The sequence below is a fragment of the Rhynchophorus ferrugineus genome, unplaced genomic scaffold, assembly GCF_030347505.1.
Source record: "Rhynchophorus ferrugineus isolate W39M unplaced genomic scaffold, kcgeb_rfMv2 rfM8, whole genome shotgun sequence".
In the NCBI taxonomy this organism is placed as follows: Eukaryota; Metazoa; Arthropoda; class Insecta; order Coleoptera; family Curculionidae; genus Rhynchophorus; species Rhynchophorus ferrugineus.
In genome coordinates, this window is record NW_027472587.1 from 20,653,899 (window position 1) to 20,675,738 (window position 21,840).

The window sequence follows — 21,840 nt, forward strand, 5'->3', positions numbered from 1 at the left end:
TTGGAAACCCATCCTAATTTTTTGTTCATTAATATTTGGTGGTATAAATCTCAACCCAATGAACTTGTATATGTAAAAACGTAGACGTAGTCGCAAGCAGGATGAGGGGGTGAGGGGGGTCGGTCCATCGCCATCGTTAAATCCGGACGCGGCGTTTGATAAGTGGTCTCACCTTTTCGATGTGTTCCATTGTTTTGCACCTGCGGATCTCGGACGGCCGAGAGCTCAGCGGCGTCCGCGGTTTTCCTTCATCTCGTTCCTTTTTTTCTTCTTCTCGTTTTTTCTTCTTCTTCGTTTCTCCGGTTCGCTATACGGTTTTCGAATGCGCGGCCCGCTTCGCTTCCTGATCGTCGTTTGTCTTTCACGGCCTCCCGGATAGAAATGCAAGTATATATCCAGCCGTGCTGAGTTATCGCTGCGACATTTTATAGATTATAACGTTATACTTCCCGTATACAGGGACATTGTGGAAATTCCGCGTGCGTGAGACTGAAGAAGCCGTGAAAAAGTAGAAGATACTTTTGGAAATTGTTATAAATTTGAAACTACTACTACTATCTGTAGAACGCTAAATTATTTTCCTTAATAGGTTTTTTGTTATAAATATACTTTAGTATAATAATATACTATAATAATATTATTATATATTAATCTATAATTATTATATATATTATATATATATATATATATATATATATATATATATATATATATATATATTAATTATAAATAATATAATCAATTATGTTTAATATAGTACTGATATACACTGAAAGTGTATATTAAAATAGTAAACGTAGAAGAACCTTTTGGAAATTGTTTTAAATTTGACACTACTACTACTATCTTTTATGGAAAACTAAATTTATGTTTTTAAATAGAATTTTTGTTGTAAATGTGCGTTTAGACTAACTGAAACTTAAAATATTAATATTTAATCGGCATACCTAAAAAGGTAGAAGAATATTTTGGAAACACAATTTATAAAACTTTGGAACATCATTCTTTTTATTTTAAGGAATAGATTGTTAAGAACTATATTAAACAACTTCTATATAGTTACATTAATAAATTTAAAGACAGTATCAGTTTTTATAGTAGAAGATTTTGGATATTTATGTAAAACCTTGAATGTACTAAAATCGCAAATGAATGCCTGAAATAATGTTAGAAACTTATAGTGTATAGAACTATAATATAATATATAGTGATGAAATAGCGCGTTCACGCGGTTTATATATGACGTAAAGTAGAAGAAACTTTTGGAATATTTATTTAAATCAATAAAATTACTAAAACCTTGTCATTTATGTTCAATATTATTCATATTATTAATACACACATAAAGTATTTATTAAGGTAGTAGAAGTAGAAGAACCTTTTGGAAATTGTTTTAAATTTGACACTACTACTACTATCTTTTATGGAAAACTAAATTTATGTTTTTAAATAGAATTTTTGTTGTAAATGTTCGTTTAGACTAACTAAAACTTAAAATATTAATATTTAATCGGCATACATAAAAAGGTAGAAGAATATTTTGGAAACACAATTTATAATACTTTGGAAAATCATTCTTTTTATTTTAAGGAATAGATTGTTAAGAACTATATTAAACAACTTCTATATAGTTATAATAATAAATTTAAAGACAGTATCAGTTTTTATAGTAGAAGATTTTGGATATTTATGTAAAACCTTGAATGTAATAAAATCCCAAATGAATGCCTGAAATAATGCTAGAAACTTATAGTGTATAGAACTATAATATAATATATAGTGATAAAATAGCGCGTTCACGCGGTTTCTATATGACGTAAAGTAGAAGAAACTTTTGGAATATTTATTTAAATCAATAAAATTACTAAAACCTTATCATTTATGTTCAATATTATTCATATTATTAATACACACATAAAGTATTTATTAAGGTAGTAGAAGTAGAAGAACCTTCTGGAAATTGTTTTAAATTTGACACTACTACCACTATCTTTTATGGAAAACTAAATTTATGTTTTTAAATAGAATTTTTGTTGTAAATGTGCGTTTAGACTAACTGAAACTTAAAATATTAATATTTAATCGGCATACATAAAAAGGTAGAAGAATATTTTGGAACACACAATTTATAATACTTTGGAAAATCATTCTTTTTATTTTAAGGAATAGATTGTTAAGAACTATATTAAACAATTTCTATTTAGTTATAGTAATAAATTTAAGGACAGTATCAGTTTTTATAGTAGAGATTTTGGACATTTATGTAAAACCTTAAATGTACTAAAATCCCAAATGAATGCCTGAAATAATGTTAGAGACTTATAGTGTATAGAACTATAATATAATATATAGTGATAAAATAGCGCGTTCACGCGGTTTCTATATGACGTAAAGTAGAAGAAACTTTTGGAATATTTATTTAAATCAATAAAATTACTAAAACCTTATCATTTATGTTCAATATTATTCATATTATTAATACACACATAAAGTATTTATTAAGGTAGTAGAAGTAGAAGAACCTTCCGGAAATTGTTTTAAATTTGACACTACTACTACTATCTTTTATGGAAAACTAAATTTATGTTTTTAAATAGAATTTTTGTTGTAAATGTGCGTTTAGACTAACTGAAACTTAAAATATTAATATTTAATCGGCATACATAAAAAGGTAGAAGAATATTTTGGAAACACAATTTATAATACTTTGGAAAATCATTCTTTTTATTTTAAGGAATAGATTGTTAAGAACTATACTAAACAATTTCTATATAGTTATAGTAATAAATTTAAAGACAGTATCAGTTTTTATAGTAGAAGATTTTGGATATTTATGTAAAACCTTGAATGTACTAAAATCCCAAATGAATGCCTGAAATAATGTTAGAAACTTATAGTGTATAGAACTATAATATAATATATAGTGATAAAATAGCGCGTTCACGCTGTTTCTATATGACCTAAAGTAGAAGAAACTTTTGGAATATTTATTTAAATCAATAAAATTACTAAAACCTTATCATTTATGTTCAATATTATTCATATTAGTAATACACACATAAAGTATTTATTAAGGTAGTAGAAGTAGAAGAACCTTCTGGAAATTGTTTTAAATTTGACACTACTACTACTATCTTTTATGGAAAACTAAATTTATGTTTTTAAATAGAATTTTTGTTGTAAATGTGCGTTTAGACTAACTAAAACTTAAAATATTAATATTTAATCGGCATACATAAAAAGGTAGAAGAATATTTTGGAAACACAATTTATAATACTTCGGAAAATCATTCTTTTTATATTAAGGAATAGATTGTTAAGAACTATATTGAACAACTTCTATATAGTTATAGTAATAAATTTAAAGACAGTATCAGTTTTTATAGTAGAAGATTTTGAATATGTATGTAAAACCTTGAATGTACTAAAATCCCAAATGAATGCCTGAAATGTTAGAAACTTATAGTGTATAGAACTATAATATAATATATAGTGATAAAATAGCGCGTTCACGCGGTTTCTATATGACGTAAAGTAGAAGAAACTTTTGGAATATTTATTTAAATCAATAAAATTACTAAAACCTTATCATTTATGTTCAATATTATTCATATTATTAATACACACATAAAGTATTTATTAAGGTAGTAGAAGTAGAAGAACGTTTTGGAAATTGTTTTAAATTTGACACTACTACTACTATCTTTTATGGAAAACTAAATTTAGGTTTTTAAATAGAATTTTTGTTGTAAATGTGCGTTTAAACTAACTAAAACTTAAAATATTAATATTTAATCGGCATACATAAAAAGGTAGAAGAATATTTTGGAAACACAATTTATAATACTTTGGAAAATCATTCTTTTTATTTTAAGGAATAGATTGTTAAGAACTATATTAAACAATTTCTATATAGTTATAGTAATAAATTTAAAGACAGTATCAGTTTTTATAGTAGAAGATTTTGGATATTTATGTAAAACCTTGAATGTACTAAAATCCCAAATGAATGCCTGAAATAATGTTAGAAACTTATAGTGTATAGAACTATAATATAATATATAGTGATAAAATAGCGCGTTCACGCGGTTTCTATATGACGTAAAGTAGAAGAAACTTTTGGAATATTTATTTAAATCAATAAAATTACTAAAACCTTATCATTTATGTTCAATATTATTCATATTATTAATACACACATAAAGTATTTATTAAGGTAGTAGAAGTAGAAGAACCTTTTGGAAATTGTTTTAAATTTGACACTACTACTACTACTATCTTTTATGGAAAACTAAATTTATGTTTTTAAATAGAATTTTTGTTGTAAATGTGCGTTTAGACTAACTAAAACTTAAAATATTTATATTTAATCGGCATACATAAAAAGGTAGAAGATCTTGGAAACACAATTTATAATACTTTGGAAAATCATTCTTTTTATTTTAAGGAATAGATTGTTAAGAACTATATTAAATAACTTCTATATAGTTATAGTAATAAATTTAAAGACAGTATCAATTTTTATAGTAGAGATTTTGGATATTTATGTAAAACCTTGAATGTACTAAAATCCCAAATGAATGCCTGAAATAATGTTAGAAACTTATAGTGTATAGAACTATAATATAATATATAGTGATAAAACAGCGCGTTCATGCGGTTTCTGTATGACGTAAAGTAGAAGAAACTTTTGGAATATTTATTTAAATCAATAAAATTACTAAAACCTTATCATTTATGTTCAATATTATTCATATTATTAATACACACATAAAGTATTTATTAAGGTAGTAGAAGTAGAAGAACCTTTTGGAAATTGTTTTAAATTTGACACTACTACTACTATCTTTTATGGAAAACTAAATTTATGTTTTTAAATAGAATTTTTGTTGTAAATGTGCGTTTAAACTAACTAAAACTTAAAATATTAATATTTAATCGGCATACATAAAAAGGTAGAAGAATATTTTGGAAACACAATTTATAATACTATGGAAAATCATTCTTTTTATTTTAAGGAATAAATTGTTAAGAACTATATTAAACAACTTCTATATAGTTATAGTAATAAATTTAAAGACAGTATCAGTTTTTGTAGTAGAAGATTTTGGATATTTATGTAAAACCTTGAATGTACTAAAATTCCAAATGAATGCTTGAAATAATGTTAGAAACTTATAGTGTATAGAACTATAATATAATATATAGTGATAAAATAGCGCGTTCACGCGGTTTATATATGACGTAAAGTAGAAGAAACTTTTGGAATATTTATTTGAATCCATAAAATTACTAAAACCTTATCATTTATGTTCAATATTCTTCATATTATTAATACACACATAAAATATTTATTAAGGTAGTAGAAGTAGAAGAACCTTTTGGAAATTATTTCAAATCAATAATATTAATAATTATTCAACATTTTTAGTTAAATATTTTTAAAATAATAAGCCATTAATAGTTTCAACATTATTTATAACTACGCTGCTGAAGAAAATAAACTACGAGAAAATAAATAACATAGTTCTATTCGTTTTCGTTCAACACACATATCCAGCCGCATACCTATCTCTCTTCTTCATTATATAATTAGAGAATAACGGTAAAATATTGACTGTGGCGAACGTTAAAAAAAATTAAATTCGATTTTCGTATTAAGCATACGTAGGTAAGTACGTACGTCGGACCTTGATGGTCTTCAAACAAATCCGACTTGTTTCTCGGGCCTTGTTTTTATTGACATTTGATTCATCCACTCGACGATGCAATTCCAGTTATGTATGTTATTTAAAATCGTTATTTCCTATAAATAACGATGTATAAAAAATATTACGTACGTCTAAGAATGTTTTATTTGATAGATGTGAATAGTAGAAGAAAGATTTGGAACGTACGTTTTGGTATTAGATTTCTTTACATTATTTTTGATTCTGCTCTTATAGGGCATTTAGAAATAGAAGAAGCTTTTGGGAACCGTATTATATTGACATTTATTTATTCATACAGTAAATAATAGTTACATTATGGTACTTATATCAACACTTCCAGTTACGTATTGTAACATGAGCTTGAAAGATTTATTACGATTTCTAGATGGTTTAACTGTGGATCTTGTAGTAGTGCAAAGCTGCGTTCCATAGGAATTTTTTTTAATTATTTTCATTTAAATACAAAATATTTTCCAAAACATTCTTCTACTTTGTGCTATCTTACTCAATAACATAGAATTTTAAGCCTAATCATTATATCGAAATAGAGTTTAGTATATATTAATTATTCTACTCTATATTTGGGGTTCATAATTTATCAGCAATATGTTAAAATTAATGATGTATAGCAGGTATATTGTATTATTGGTTTCTAATAGAGTCGTAACTTGGGTAGAAGAAAATTTATATATTATAAACAACGTGTTTAAATAATTTCTAGCAGAAAGTTTTGGAAAATATGCAAAAGTATATGTTTTGGACCTATTAACAAAAGTAACAATGGCAACATAATGAAATTATAGGTGTTATCATCAAAATCAACCTCAAGAAGCTGAATTATCGCGTTAGCAGGACATCGCAGGGAAACAGCAGCGATACACCGGACGCTAACTCCGACGAGACTGTTAAATAATTCCATCGCGCTGGAGTACGGCGCGTTAAATCACGAATCTCGCTAGAAAATACAGGTATTTTGTTGCCAAATGAGACCATTAAAGATCGTTTGTTGAGGCAACGAGCGCGGCTTAGATGGTAGTCTTGTGCGGAATCGTGCGCCTTCCTATTTGCATGGCCAACGACGTGCGGAAATATCGAAACGCTGGCCTGGGCGTGGTTTGCGATTGCTTAAAAAACAAAACGTTTACCAGCGAAGATAATAATCGATATAGTCATAGAGTTTTTGCGTAATTATTCATACAGAACTAGGATGTATAGTATCAAAGAATGAGATATTGTATATCAATTGGAAAGTCCCCGGCCTACCATAGTAAGACACATTTTTTTGGAAAAATTATTATTTTTTATTCAACATAATTCCCTTCAAAGGTGATACACTGATTATAGCGGCCCTCCAACTTTCCTATACCATTTTTATAGTACCATTTGTCCTTTGCTTTAAAATAGGCCTCAGTTTCGGCGATCCCCTCTTCATTCAACGAAAATTTCTTCCCAGCGAGCATTCTTTTGAGATGTGAGTACAGGAAATAGTCGCTGGGAGCCCGATCTGGAGAATACGGTGGACGAGGAAGCAATTCATGGATTTTTGACACGGTGCATTATCCGCGCGGTGAAGCAGCACTTTCTTTTTCTTTAAATGCGGCCGTTTTTCGGCGATTTCGTCCTTCAAGCGGTCCAATAATTCTATGTAATAGTCGCTGTTGATGGTCCTTCCTTTTTCAAGGTAGTCAATGAAATTGCCAGCCGACTGTTACGTCTTCCCAAGTTTTGGAGCGGGTTCATCGTGTGCAGTCCATTCAGATGACTATCGATTGGACTTCGGAGTGAAATGATGGAGCCATGTTTCATCCATTATTACGTGTCGATGCAAAAACTTGGATTTATTACGATTGATCATCTTCAAATTATCAGCTCGTTTTTTTTGGTCAAAGTCAGCTCGCGCTGCACCCACTTTGCACAGAGCTTTCTCATACCCATATATTCGTGAATGTTATGATGTAAACGTTCAGTTGATGTCTTTAGAGTGTCTGCTATTTCATTCAATTTACGGCCATTTAAAATCATTTTATAGATTTTTTAAATGTTTTCGTCGGTGACAACCTCTTTTGGGCGTCGACTGCATTCACCATCTTCGATACTCATTTCACCACATATAAACTTAGCATACCAATCCTTGATGGTTGATTTTCCTGAGGCAGTGTCCGGAAATTCGGCATCAAGCCAGGTCTTTGCTTCAACTGTATTGTTTCCCTTCAAAAAGCAATATTTCATCAACACGCGAAATTCCTTTTTATCCATTTATTTCACAATAAGAAAAGCTGTTTCACTCAAAACGCTATAATTCAGAAACTAATGATCTGAGAACTGTCAAATTTATACACGCATTTTTTGAGAGTTAGGGCTCACAAAAAAATATATGGATTTAATTCTACTAGCGCCATCTATGCCATATGTCAGGCCGGGGACTTTATATGTCTATTATTTATGTTAGGATCTAGATCTAGTAATAATTTAAAATTACTTATAATTATTATAGAATCAGTTACAATGAATCTTCGATAATCAAGTTTAACAGCATGTTGAAACCTTCGAAATTATCTGGAAACAACTTGGAATATAGCTTCAAATTAATTATTTTTATTAAACCAAGACCAGAAAAACTACCCACTGTTTTTATACATTTCGTATATTTAATCTCCGATAATAGCTAACATATACATACACACGTACATGATAGAGCTAACATCAAGCAGATCTTGATTTGTCACCCGCTCCATATGAGGACTTTTTTTTTTCAGTGAATTCAAGATTATATTTTTAATTTTTTGAGAGATTTCAGTCCATAATAATATTCGGTGCAGATGCAACACGCTGAAAAATATTATAAATAAAAACAGCAGCATATTAATATTTAACAGTAAAAATGCTTAGCCCTCTAACGAATTTTACTGGCTCTGGATTTTACTTTATCTCGTTCCTGTTCATAGTAACTGAAGTCAGACGCAATCTGTTCCGTCTGGCTTCCAAATTTTCAATCGGGATAATAATAAGCAGAGATTTGAAGGTTATCAAAACAAGCAAAGTATTTAAATAACGTTTACCGGTTTATAAGCTCTTATCACTACTGTTTTGAGGAATTTTGCATACGTTTGACAACCGGACGACTTCGACAGGCTAGTTCGGTTACACGTTCGAACTTATCAGACAGCATTGTGTCTCTTTTTAACTAGAATAAAATGAGAAGGAAAATATTGTCTGATTCTAAAACGAATTTATAAATTACGTATGCAATACAATAAACATATTGATGACGTATATAAATTGTTCTTTTCCTATACTCTGCACTAATTGGATATACGCCTTGCTAAACGACATTTGCTTGACACAGACTCACTGTTCCCAACATTACTTAACGACCGAAAAGTCGGCGAAAAAAAAGCATCCCTCTTAGGCCGCATTCACAACAACATTACGTAATGGAGCTAGATCGGAGGCTGGGGCCAGCCGTGAGATCGGTCAGCAGCCAGCGAGATCGCGAGGGAAGCGCGGAGAAGGGGGCGGCGACCCGCCTTCCCTCGCCGGTACCGCCAGCGGCGACGGTACCCCGGTACCTCAGTTCGCCCGGAGCCTTCTTCTCGATTTGTCGTATCGCCGACCGACCGCCGCGCCCTCTCTGTGCCGTCGCGCGACCCGAACGAGACCGCGGAAACCCGACGAGACATCCTTCCTTCCCGGAAAATGACGCTGGACAGCTAGGGTGTGCGGGTGCACGATGGAGCAGCAGCAACAGCATCCGGACTCTCCAGACTCGCTGGCCAGCGATCAGCTGACCGTCGACTTGCTGAGTCCGCGATCGAAACGACGTCGGATGATCGTACACGACGGGGAGACCGAGAACAGGGACGAGAACGGCACCCCGGACACTAAGAACAACAATAACGACGTCGGCTTCGTTCTGATGGACGGCGAGGAGCAAGACAATCGAGCCGACGACGAGGACGAGGTGAGAATTGCGTGGAAATTAAACGTAGAGGTCCGGTGTTGAATGTATCAGCACTAATCCTACGCTTATCGATGTTATTGACAGCGAAAAACGGTTATTAATATTAAATTATGCTAAATAACTCATAGTTTTTACATAAAATATATAATATAATGAATATAACAAGGTAGAAGGCAATTTGGAGAACAACATAACAAAGGTAATATCTCTTATTATCAGTACAGGTTATTTTATTTCAATTCTTTCTAATACTGAACTATACAGATAGAAAAGTAGAAGGTTTTGGAAATTTTTAAAAAAGTATAAGTTATGTTTTATTATTCTGAATAAAAAAACATTTAAGTAGTAATGATACAATAATTATATTTATATTGGTTTCTAATCCCCACCAGTAAATACAAACTGACAAAGTAGAAGAAAGTTTTGGAAAAAATCATAAAATTATAAATAATACTTAGTGTTTCTTCTGGATATAAAAATCCTATTAGTAAAAACGATACAATAGTTATAATTATTGTTTATATTCAAATAAATATATCACAGTTTAACAAAGTAGAAGAAAGTTTTGGAAATATCATAAAATAATAAGTTACATTTTAAATATAGTTCTGAATTTAAAAATAAATTAAGTAATAATGATACAATAATTATATTTATATTGGTTTCTAACACCCCCCCCCCCCCAGTAAATACAAACTTACAGTAGAAGAAAGTTTTGGAAAAAAATCATAAAATTATAAATAATACTTCAAGTTTCTTCTAGATATAAAAAACCTACAAGTAAAAATGATACAATAATTATAATTATTGTTTATATTTAAATTAATATAATATATACATATATTATATTAATTTAAATTTTATATTATATTAATTTATAATTTATTATATACAGTTTAAAAAAGTAGAAGAAAATTTTGGAAATATCATAAAATTATAAGTTACATTTTAAATATTGTTCTGAATTAAAACTATTTTAGCTGATGATGAAATAATAACAATTATTTATTTTTAGTCACTAATGGGTACAAAATAATAAACTGAAAAAGTAGAAGAGAGTTTTGGAACATATCATAAAAGTATGAGTTAAGATGTAAAGACCATCCTGAATAAACTCAACCTGTACATAAACAAAAATATTAATTAATTGCCGTTTTTAGAATTCGTTGATAGATACAAAAAAACAAACTGGCAATGTAGAAGAAAATTTTGGGAAACATCATAAAAGTTCTGGCCTTAAAAAATAATGAAGATACAATAATTATAATTATGTTTGTCCTTATATTAATGTAACTTTAAAATATAACAAATTAGAAGAAGGTTTTGGAAAAGACCTTAAAAATTATATAATATACAGTAAAGCAAAGTAGAAGAATGTTTTGGAAAATATCCTAAATATTATTTCAAGTAAATAGTTAATAGGGTTTCTACATTTCAATCATGTTTCATTAGATAACAAAACAGGAAGTAGAAGATAGTTCTGGAAAACACGAAAAGGTCCTATATATTTTGCTCTAAGCAATTATTTCTAAATAAATTATCAGAGTAATATAATTATTTAGTAATTATTTACTAAGTACGAAATATTTTTACATATTTCTGCCTCGATTGTTTTCTATTTCTTTTGATTTTATCTCTTCTGGAATACATATTAACAATTTTTTTAAAATATAACAAATTAGAAGAAGGTTTTGGAAAAAATCTTAAAAATTATATAATATACAGTAAAGCAAAGTAGAAGAATGTTTTGGAAAATATCCTAAATATTATTTCAAGTAAATAGTTAATAGGGTTTCTACATTTCAATCATGTTTCATTAGATAACAAAACAGGAAGTAGAAGATAGTTCTGGAAAACACGAAAAGGTCCTATATATTTTGCTCTAAGCAATTATTTCTAAATAAATTATCAGAGTAATATAATTATTTAGTAATTATTTACTAAGTACGAAATATTTTTACATATTTCTGCCTCGATTGTTTTCTATTTCTTTTGATTTTATCTCTTCTGGAATACATATTAACAATTTTTTTAAAATATAACAAATTAGAAGGAGGTTTTGGAAAAAATCTTAAAAATTATATAATATACAGTAAAGCAAAGTAGAAGAATTTTTTGGAAAATATCCTAAATATTATTTCAAGTAAATAGTTAATAGGGTTTCTACATTTCAACCATGTTTCATTAGATAACAAAACAGGAAGTAGAAGATAGTTCTGGAAAACACGAAAAGGTCCTATATATTTTGCTCTAAGCAATTATTTCTAAATAAATTATCAGAGTAATATAATTATTTAGTAATTATTTACTAAGTACGAAATATTTTTACATATTTCTGCCTCGATTGTTTTCTATTTCTTTTGATTTTATCTCTTCTGGAATACATATTAACAATTTTTTTAAAATATAACAAATTAGAAGAAGGTTTTGGAAAAAATCTTAAAAATTATATAATATACAGTAAAGCAAAGTAGAAGAATGTTTTGGAAAATATCCTAAATATTATTTCAAGTAAATAGTTAATAGGGTTTCTACATTTCAATCATGTTTCATTAGATAACAAAACAGGAAGTAGAAGATAGTTCTGGAAAACACGAAAAGGTCCTATATATTTTGCTCTAAGCAATTATTTCTAAATAAATTATCAGAGTAATATAATTATTTAGTAATTATTTACTAAGTACGAAATATTTTTACATATTTCTGCCTCGATTGTTTTCTATTTCTTTTGATTTTATCTCTTCTGGAATACATATTAACAATTTTTTTAAAATATAACAAATTAGAAGGAGGTTTTGGAAAAAATCTTAAAAATTATATAATATACAGTAAAGCAAAGTAGAAGAATGTTTTGGAAAATATCCTAAATATTATTTCAAGTAAATAGTTAATAGGGTTTCTACATTTCAATCATGTTTCATTAGATAACAAAACAGGAAGTAGAAGATAGTTCTGGAAAACACGAAAAGGTCCTATATATGTTGCTCTAAACAATTATTTCTAAATAAATTATCAGAGTAATATAATTATTTAGTAATTATTTACTAAGTACGAAATATTTTTACATATTTCTGCCTCGATTGTCTTCTATTTCTTTTGATTTTATCTCTTCTGGAAGACATATTAACAATTTTAGATGATAATCGAAGCTGCATTCGATCGAATTCGAAATATTCTTAATGAAGAAATGTTAAACTCTTTTTTGACTTGTTGGCGATTATCTTCCGAGTGTTAGCAGCAACATTTCCGTCGCTTGCCTTAATAACACACGTTTAAAATCCGACATTTGACCAGCAACAAACCAACAATTACCACCGAGCGATGTTTTAATAAATCACTCCGTATCAACATCCACGTTACGCAATTCCAACGTCTTGTCGAACCACCCGAAGAATCTCAACACCGGCCTCTCGCGAGCAGGATACTGTTATAATAATCGCCAAATTAGTCTTAATTTTTGGTTGTTCGGCGATAATAAGCGCGTTCCAGAGGTCAGAAGACCACCGGACGGCTACCGGCGTGCAGAGTACGTCGTGGTTCGGGCCCAGTTTTTTTTAGACCTCGTCCGGACCGAATTACGCGTAGCGTATGATGCGGCGAGGATTTCTGGGAATCGGGGAAAGAGACGGCAACGTCGCGATCCCAAATTGGGTTACCTGTTCGGGCCGGGTTCGGTGCTTGATTGACCGTTGTGGTCACTGGTCATAGTTAATAGCCAAATCTCTAGTTCTGGCTTATCTTTCTTAGCGTGAATCTTCGGTTGGACATTTTTGGGCGTTGATCGAAGATTGGATCACATAAAGTTATCAAGAACTTCGACCAGACATGTATACCGTTGCACTATTGGTAAAACCAGAGTTTCATTTACTATAAAGAGTATTACAAACTAATTAAAATCAGAAATATAAAGTCTGCTGAGTTTCTGTCGTAGGTCTCCTAATATTATATTCTATCCCAATTGTAATTGACAGTAATCTCACATGTTATTGGTTTGATTTGGTCGGATTTCTCATTTTTCATTTTCTCAATGTTTGTAACAACAAAATGTCTTTTATTATTTATGTCTTTTAGAAACACTTCTTTGAATAAATCAGGATAAAAAAAGTGATATGACACAGCAAAGCACATGAATATAGTTATGGTTTTAGAATGTTAATAATTCATTCATTAATAAGCATAAACTAGTAAAGCTATAGCCTATTATATGAATATTTAAAATGTAATTAATAAAGTTAATTAATGTTAATTTATATCCAATATCTCAGTAATACAATATCAGTATTAGTCATTAATTTACATAGCTATATATACATTTTTAGGTAAACATCTTAATTATATGATATATTAATGAATATTTGACTGTAATAGCCAATCTCCCAAATATTAGATACACCAAAATATGTATGTGTATTATCACATGTTCATTAAAGGACATTGATGAAGAATTTAAGACCAAATTGCAGCTCTTTACACTTCCCAATAACCACAAAACTTGAATAGTTTTAACAGAAATGAATAAGTACGTCATATATCTTAAAAATTATGCATTCTTAAGTAAATTCATATGTATTTCCATTTTCTTTTTCGCCCAAAAATACATATATTCTGAGAGTCTTAGGTTGATCCAAAAGATAAACATTTTTTGTTTTAGTTTTTTCAGTCAGTCTCATGAGAATTACGAAGGCTATACAGATTTTTACGCCGAATCGAACGGTAGTACCATAATTTGAATACAGCCTTTGGTCTTTAAGTTATACAATGAAAAGTGGATTTAAAAAAAAATAGAGAATTTTTATCTATATATACATATCTTGAAAACTAGAAATTCCAAAACACTTTAACATTGATTTCCATTCCTTAGACCCCAAAAGAGATATTTTCTGAGAGTTTTATGTGGATTTAAGTGGTAAAAATTTTTAACACTGTTTCCATGTATATAGTCGTGAAAATTTGCGATTTCTATCCATTTTGAAGGTTTTTACTGTCATTTCCATTTAAATAATCACAGGTTAATGAAAATTACGAGAATTATACAGAATTTTACGCCGAATCGAATGGTAGTACCATAATTTTTATACAACCTTTAGTCTTTAGGTTATACAATGAAAGGTACATACATACAAAAATGTGTGAATTTTCGTTTATGTCACATATCTTAAATACCATACATTGCAAAGCGATTTAACATGGATTTTCATTTCTTTCACCCAAAAATACATATATTTTGAGAGTTTTATGTTGATCGAAGAGATAATAAAATTTGTATTATTTCGAATTATATTTGTATTTCTCGCTTATGTTTTTGGATGGGTTTTCCAAAATTTATGATTTATTTACAGATTTTTCATGGTATTCTAGTAGAGAATAACATCAGCGTCATTCTCAAATTTAACTATGACATCTTGCTAAGTATCACTTACTTTAGGTATCAACTCATAATGGATTTAGTTTTGAAATAATATTCATAGTCAAATAGAAAAGAAGTAGTAGAAATACACAGTAGAAGACAAAATAACACTAGTAGGAAAACTTTTAACAAAAAAATAAAACATAAAAAAGTAGAAGAATGTTTTGGAAAACCACAAATGCACTATATTTTGTTAACCCCTACTGGATCCCAACCAAAATGAAGTCATCCCTGTGCTATTTCATAAATTTCATTCTGTGCCTTTTCTTTCGAGAAATCTAACGAAAATCACTACGCCACGTGACATTTAAGTCTTACTCAATCCTTGATGTTAATCAAAGGATAATTCTACACAGTTACAATTGCTCCCCAGTCATTAGAGCCGCCGCCTGTGATTACCGAGGCTGTTAATAACAGTTTAGCATCGGAATTTGTTGGTTAAACGGTCTTGAAGGAGAAGTAGAGGGAGGGAGAAGCTGCCGCGCGGTCTTGCTTAAAAACCGACGTATAATTGTTTATGTATCGCGTTTTAATTAAGATTTTCTATTTCTGGACGCATAATGGTATCAATTACTATGGTTTTGTGTGAATATTTTGAAAAAAAAACAAGTGTTTACACCATTTTGCGGTTCGTAGAAGTTTAAAAACTTTTTTTTTGGAAATATAACATAGTTAGGCAACACGAAACACTTCACCTGAATTTATTGCATAAGTATTGAGGTGATATTAATTTCAATAAAATATCGGGGAAAAGGTTTTGATATAGAAATATACAGCACAGCAGTATCTGTAATTTATATAAATCATAAAAATCACAGGTCCACAGAATAACATATGTTATTGAAAAAGCCTATGAAAGTAAAAAAATATTCTCAGCTATATACTTAAATGTAGCACAAGCCTTCGTAAAGTTTGGTATGAAGGCCTTGTTCATAAACTACAGAAAATGCTACCAAAACAACACAACGAACTATCAAAATCGTACATTACAACCAGAATATTTAGAGTCAAACAAGTAGAAACTTACTCTGCAATAAAAAAAGCTAAAGCAGATGTGTCACAAGGAAGTGTACTGGGGCCAATGCTTTATCTACTCTACATTTGCTGATGATACTGCGATTATAGCCGTCGGAGACAATAGTGAAGAAACCTCACAAAAATTACAACAGGCAAGTGACAATATAAATAATTGCACAAGCTTGGAAAATAAGAATTAATGAAAGTAAAGCTGTACATGTGGAGTTTACCTATAAAAAGACTGTACAAGCACCAATAACATTAAATAATACTATCATTCCATATAGCAACAACGCTAAATATTTCGGAATGAATCTTGATGCAAAACTTCGCTGGAAGGAACACATAAAGAAGAAAAGAAAAGAACTGGAATTGAAATATAGGAAAATGTACTGGCTAATTGGAAGAACATCACAATTATCAGTACATAATAAATTGTTATTATATAAACAAATATTGAAATCTATATGGACATACGAAGTTCAATTATGTGGGTGTTCTGCAAAGAGTAACGTAAATAAAATTTAAAAAATTCAGAAAAAGTCCTGAGAAGTATTACCTACATCGAGACCTTCAGATATCCACAGTCAGTCAAGAAATCGAGAGAATTACAAGGGGGCATGAGGAAAAACTGCATTCTCATGAGAATATTGAAGTATTGCAGCTTTTGGAAACCACCAGAACAGGACACAGGCTCAAAAGAATCAAACCGTCTGATCTTGTGAAGTGGTGTGTAGCGAGGTGCATATAATAAAAAATACAGCAGCTACATCTATAAACATTATTTCACCAGAGATTGACATAGGGCCGATGGGTCCTCCTAGTGATATACCTAGATTTAAGTTCGAAAGACAAATTGTAGGTTAGACGGAAACGATCACTAGCAATGTAATAATTAAATAATAATAAATATATGAAAATATACGAAACAGTTTTATAATATATAGCTTTTATGGGTCGGGATATGCTCTCACTACATCGCATCTTTCTGCAATTTGGAGTTGTTCTGCCATTCTCTGATGAGTGTTTCTATTAACTCTTATTTGGTGGTAATGCCGATTTGGTGAGATCCCACATGCTCTCTATCCAATTCATGTCTAATGAATAATCTAGCTAAGGCAAGACAGTGATTTTTTTCCGCAAAATATGCAGTGACGCTTCTGGATTTATGTCACGATTCCGAATCATGGATAACAATATATAGACACTCCATAGCTCTGGCTTACACAACAGATCACACCATGACACTAACCGGATGTTTAACTCTCTCTACAAGGCAATAGCCGTGGAATTGTTCAACAGGGTGTCGTCTTACAAAAAACTGTTGTCAATCAAAATTTAGAATGTTGATTCATCTGAAAAGCACACCGACAAATTAATAAAATTAATAATAGAAAATCGTTATTGACAAATTATAATGTTCAAAAATGTTATACTTACTCGACTCCAATCTGCAACAGTCATATTTCGATATTGTCTAGCCTATTAGAGTCGTTCCTTTTTCGTGCCTTCGGTTAGGCGTGTTTTTTTGGAAGGTTGCCGTCCCATTAAAATTTCTTCAACCAACCGCTTCCGCATTATCCTCTCCGAAATCTTTATACCTTCGTCGTTTATTATCATAGTCAAAAGAGCAATGCACTTTTTACGATTTTGGAGGTAGATGTTTGTGATTTTCGATCGATAGGAGGTATGGTGACTCTTCTTCTACCACATTTGTCATTCCGATATGCATCAAGAGACTTTTTATTATCAATTTTAAATTTACTTTGATTGACAACAGTCTTTGAAACTCCAGCAGTAGCTACTATCTCACTCTGGGGATGTGTGGAGTGCAGTAATAATGTGTGTGTGTCTATCCACATTTACTTGTAGACTTGCCAAAGCCTTACTCAGACTATAAACCTGAAAATTTAAATTAATCGCGTCGCACAATTAATATAACCTAAATTTGTAGACAAAACGAAACATCGAAGCATTCTCTTGATTGTTTTAGACAAAAAAGCCGGTTAAAAGTAACGAGATTATAATATCTAGGCAATACGTTTTAACGGACAACGACTGAATGAGAAGAAACGTCATACAATTGACAAATGACGCGCGTGTACTGTGTTGCCACTTCACAAAACAATGATAATGATACCAGTTCCTATTTAAGATAAAACAAGCCTCTAAAAACAAAATCATTTATTCAAACAAATATAATAAATTATAAGTTGCATAAACACGACTACTGTTCATAATAATTTGGCCACCTACTGTAACAGGTCAATTTAAAAGTTCCCGGCCTAACACATAGATGGCGCTACCAGAATTCATAGGTTTTTTTAGTTAACTCTAACCCTCAAAAGTTGCGTGTATAAATTTGACATCTATCGGATCACTAGTTTGTGAATTGTAGCAATTTGGGTGAAGCAACTGTTGTTATTGTGAAAAATATGGTTAAAAAGGAATTTGGCGTATTGATAAAATATTGCTTTTTAAAAGGAAAAAATACAATCAAAGCAAAAACCTGGCTTAATGCCGAGTTTCCGGCCACTGCCCCAGCAAATCAACCATCAAGGATTGGTATGCTAAGTTTAGACGTGATGAAATGAGCACCAAAGACGGTGAACGCAGTGGCGCCCAAAAGAGGTTGTTACCAACGAAAACATTAAAAAATTCGCAAAATGATTTTCAATTACTGTAAATTGACACTGAATGAAATAGCAGACACTCTAAAGATACTAAGTAAACGTGTACATCATATTATTCACGAATATTTGGGTATGAGAAAGCTCTGTGCAAAGTGGGTGCCGCGCGAGCTCACTTTTGACCAAAAACAACGACAAGTTGATGATTCAGAGCAGTGTTTGAAGATGATCAAGCGTAATAAACCCTAGTTTCTGCCTCGATATCTGACAATGAATGAAACATGGCTCCATCATTTCACTCTGAAGTCCAATCGACAGTCATCCGAGTGGACTGCATACGATGAACCCGCTCCAAAACATAGGAAAACGCAACAGTCGGCTGGCAAGGTTATGGCGTCTGTATTTTTGGATGCGCATGGAGTAATTTTTATTGACTACCTTGAAAAAGGAAGGACCATCAACAGCGACTATTACATAACGTTATAAGACCGTTTGAAGGACGAAATCGCCGAAAAACGGCCGCATTTGAAGAAAAAGAAAGTGCTGCTTCACCAAGACATTACACCGTGTCAAAAATCCATGAATTGGGCTTCGACTTACTTCCTCATCCACCATATTCTCCAGATCTGGCCTCCAGCGACTATTTCCTATTCTCAGATCTCAAAAGAATGCTCGCTGGGAAGAAATTTTCGTCGAATGAAGAGGTGATCGTCGAAACTGAGGCCTGTTTTGAACGACTAGTAACAATGTAATAATTAAATAATAAAAAATAATATATTTGGTTCCCTGGTAAATTGGTGATTGCTTGAGCCCTTTCCAGAAGAACAAACACCGAAAATCGCCGGATTCTCGATATTTTTCGATCGTCTCATCGTCGGGACACCAAATAACCCGCCGATTAGTATACCGAACAGTAACCAGCTTCCACGTGAAGTATTAATTAGTTTCCTCGAGCTTCGGTTATAATTTTCTCATCATGAAATCACAGTAGCCGAGGGGGAGTCGACGAGCTCGCAGTGTTAGAGTGGGCGAACTCTCGCGCTCCTCCAGCAGAGCTCGTCGGTTCTATCGCCCAGCCGCCATCGTAAATCATCGTCGGCGACGGTGACATCGCGTATGTGACACCCGACGACACGGACGATACCGTCGATCCGGTTTTTTCGTCGTCCGGATCGCCTCCTCCGAGCCTACGGAGTCGGCGGTCGTGCCCCAGGCCTGGACCCGGTCGAACGCGGCGGCCTAGGGCTATCGGGACGAGGCACATGTCACACGATGCCCGGGCACGAGTCCGCCGGTGCTACCGTGGAGGTCAGGTGTGCCCCAGGCCATACGGGGAAGGAAACAGAACCGTATATGATTTGGGGAAATTAATTTTCGATAAAATTCCACCCCGAGGGCCCAAAGGGGAATGCGTAATTTCAATTTAAGTATTTAAAGGAAAAATTTGCCGTGTTAGGTGGATGGTCGACACATTTTTCTGGATTTAAATGACCTGGCTTGATGATTCTTCCTGTTGGAGCCAATATATTATTCTAAGATCTAATAAAAAATGTTGTTGGTCCAAAAAATAGTAGTAAAATGCGAATATTAAATACTTATTTCCTCGCCATTTTCTTTATAACATCACGTCAGACAAAAAGCAACACACATTAGAACCAAAATAAAACAACTATACTGGTTAGTCGGACGATACTCTCAACTTGATCTAAAATCAAAGAGATTGTTCCATAAGACAATTATAAATCCAATTTGGACCTATGGGTGCAATTATGGGGTTGCACTAAAAATTCAAATCAACTAGTCATACAACGCTGTCAAGACAACGTTCTTCGATTGATTACCAATGCTTATCGCTACGTAACCAACGAAGAACTGCACGATGACCTGGAAATCAAATGGATTTGCGAAGTTATCCAAGTTTTCTCCTTGAAACACCAAAGAAGATTACTAAATCAAACTAACGTGGAAGCAATACAACTGCTGGACAGCGCGCAGGATGTCAGAAGATTGAAGCGAACCAAACCATACGAATTTATATAGTAAGTGTATACCTTTAGTGTAAACTATAGCTTTACGTTATTGTTATTTTATTATTGAGGAATGCATATTGATATATTTTCTCGCACTCGTCTTACTTGTGAATTAATCCACGTACAAATGAAATATATTAATAAATTAATTTATAATTAAGATTGTACTAAGCGTATCCAATAAAGATGTTATTAAAAAAATGCTTTATAAAGCTTGTCACCTATCTTTTTGTACAATATAATCAACGATAAACATTTTTTTATGTCCTGATGAAGCCAATTCCTTTGTACTCATCGCTCATTTCCCCTAAGCTATCAAAGAAAAGCCAATATTTATATCTATAGAATATTAAGTTCTTTTGTAACGTTGGACTGCATTCAACTTTATGCTTGTTAGACTGATTTAAACATACCTATAATGATAAAAATATCTGGATATATACAAAATTGCTTCATATGTTGGCAAGATTCGTTATAAACAAATGTTAATATTTTTAATGTTTTAATATTTTCAATGTTTACGATACTACAAAACTTAATATTAACATATATATCATAGCAAATTACCTTACGTTGCAAAATCTCACCTACAGCACTTTTCACATGCTTTTTCAAATTATTATCTCCGATCAATGATGAATTCTGACTCAACAAGATCCTTATTTTGACAAAAATACCTGAAAATGAAATAATTCCGGGAAAATGTCAAAAGACGTACCGTTTCATTTATGTGAATTCATAGAGAGAAAAACCTAATACCAGCACACCAGTTTGGATTTATTAAAAAGCATTCAACAATTGACCAGGTCCACAGAATAACAGATTTTATTAAAAAAGCCTACGAAAGTAAAAAAGTATACTATAGATGTAGCACAAGCCTTCGATAAGGTTTGGCATGAAGGCCTAGTTCATAAACTACAGAAAATATTAACAAAACAACACACTGAACTACAAAAATCGTACATCACAGCCAGAATGTTTAGAGTCCTTACCAAGTTCAATAATCCTATCATCCAAAAATCAGGAAAAAACTTATCAACTCCATTTTCAAACTAAAACATTGGTTTTACAAAAAAAAATATTC

At 31.4% G+C, this 21,840-nt stretch overlaps 1 protein-coding gene across 2 annotated transcripts in view; it reads left to right on the plus strand.

Moving 5' to 3' along the window:
• The window catches only part of TfAP-2 (Transcription factor AP-2), a 65,321-nt gene that overhangs the window by 24,763 nt on the left and 18,718 nt on the right, over window positions 1-21,840 (plus strand). The window contains exon 1 of one of the 2 annotated variants that reach the window (XM_076412951.1): window positions 9,284-9,672. The exons of the other annotated variant lie outside the window; for it this stretch is intronic. Coding sequence (XP_076269066.1) covers window positions 9,442-9,672 — 231 coding nt within the window. The 5' untranslated portion in view covers window positions 9,284-9,441. Of the gene's footprint in view, window positions 1-9,283; window positions 9,673-21,840 lie in introns of those variants that run through there. 2 annotated transcript variants of the gene reach the window in all.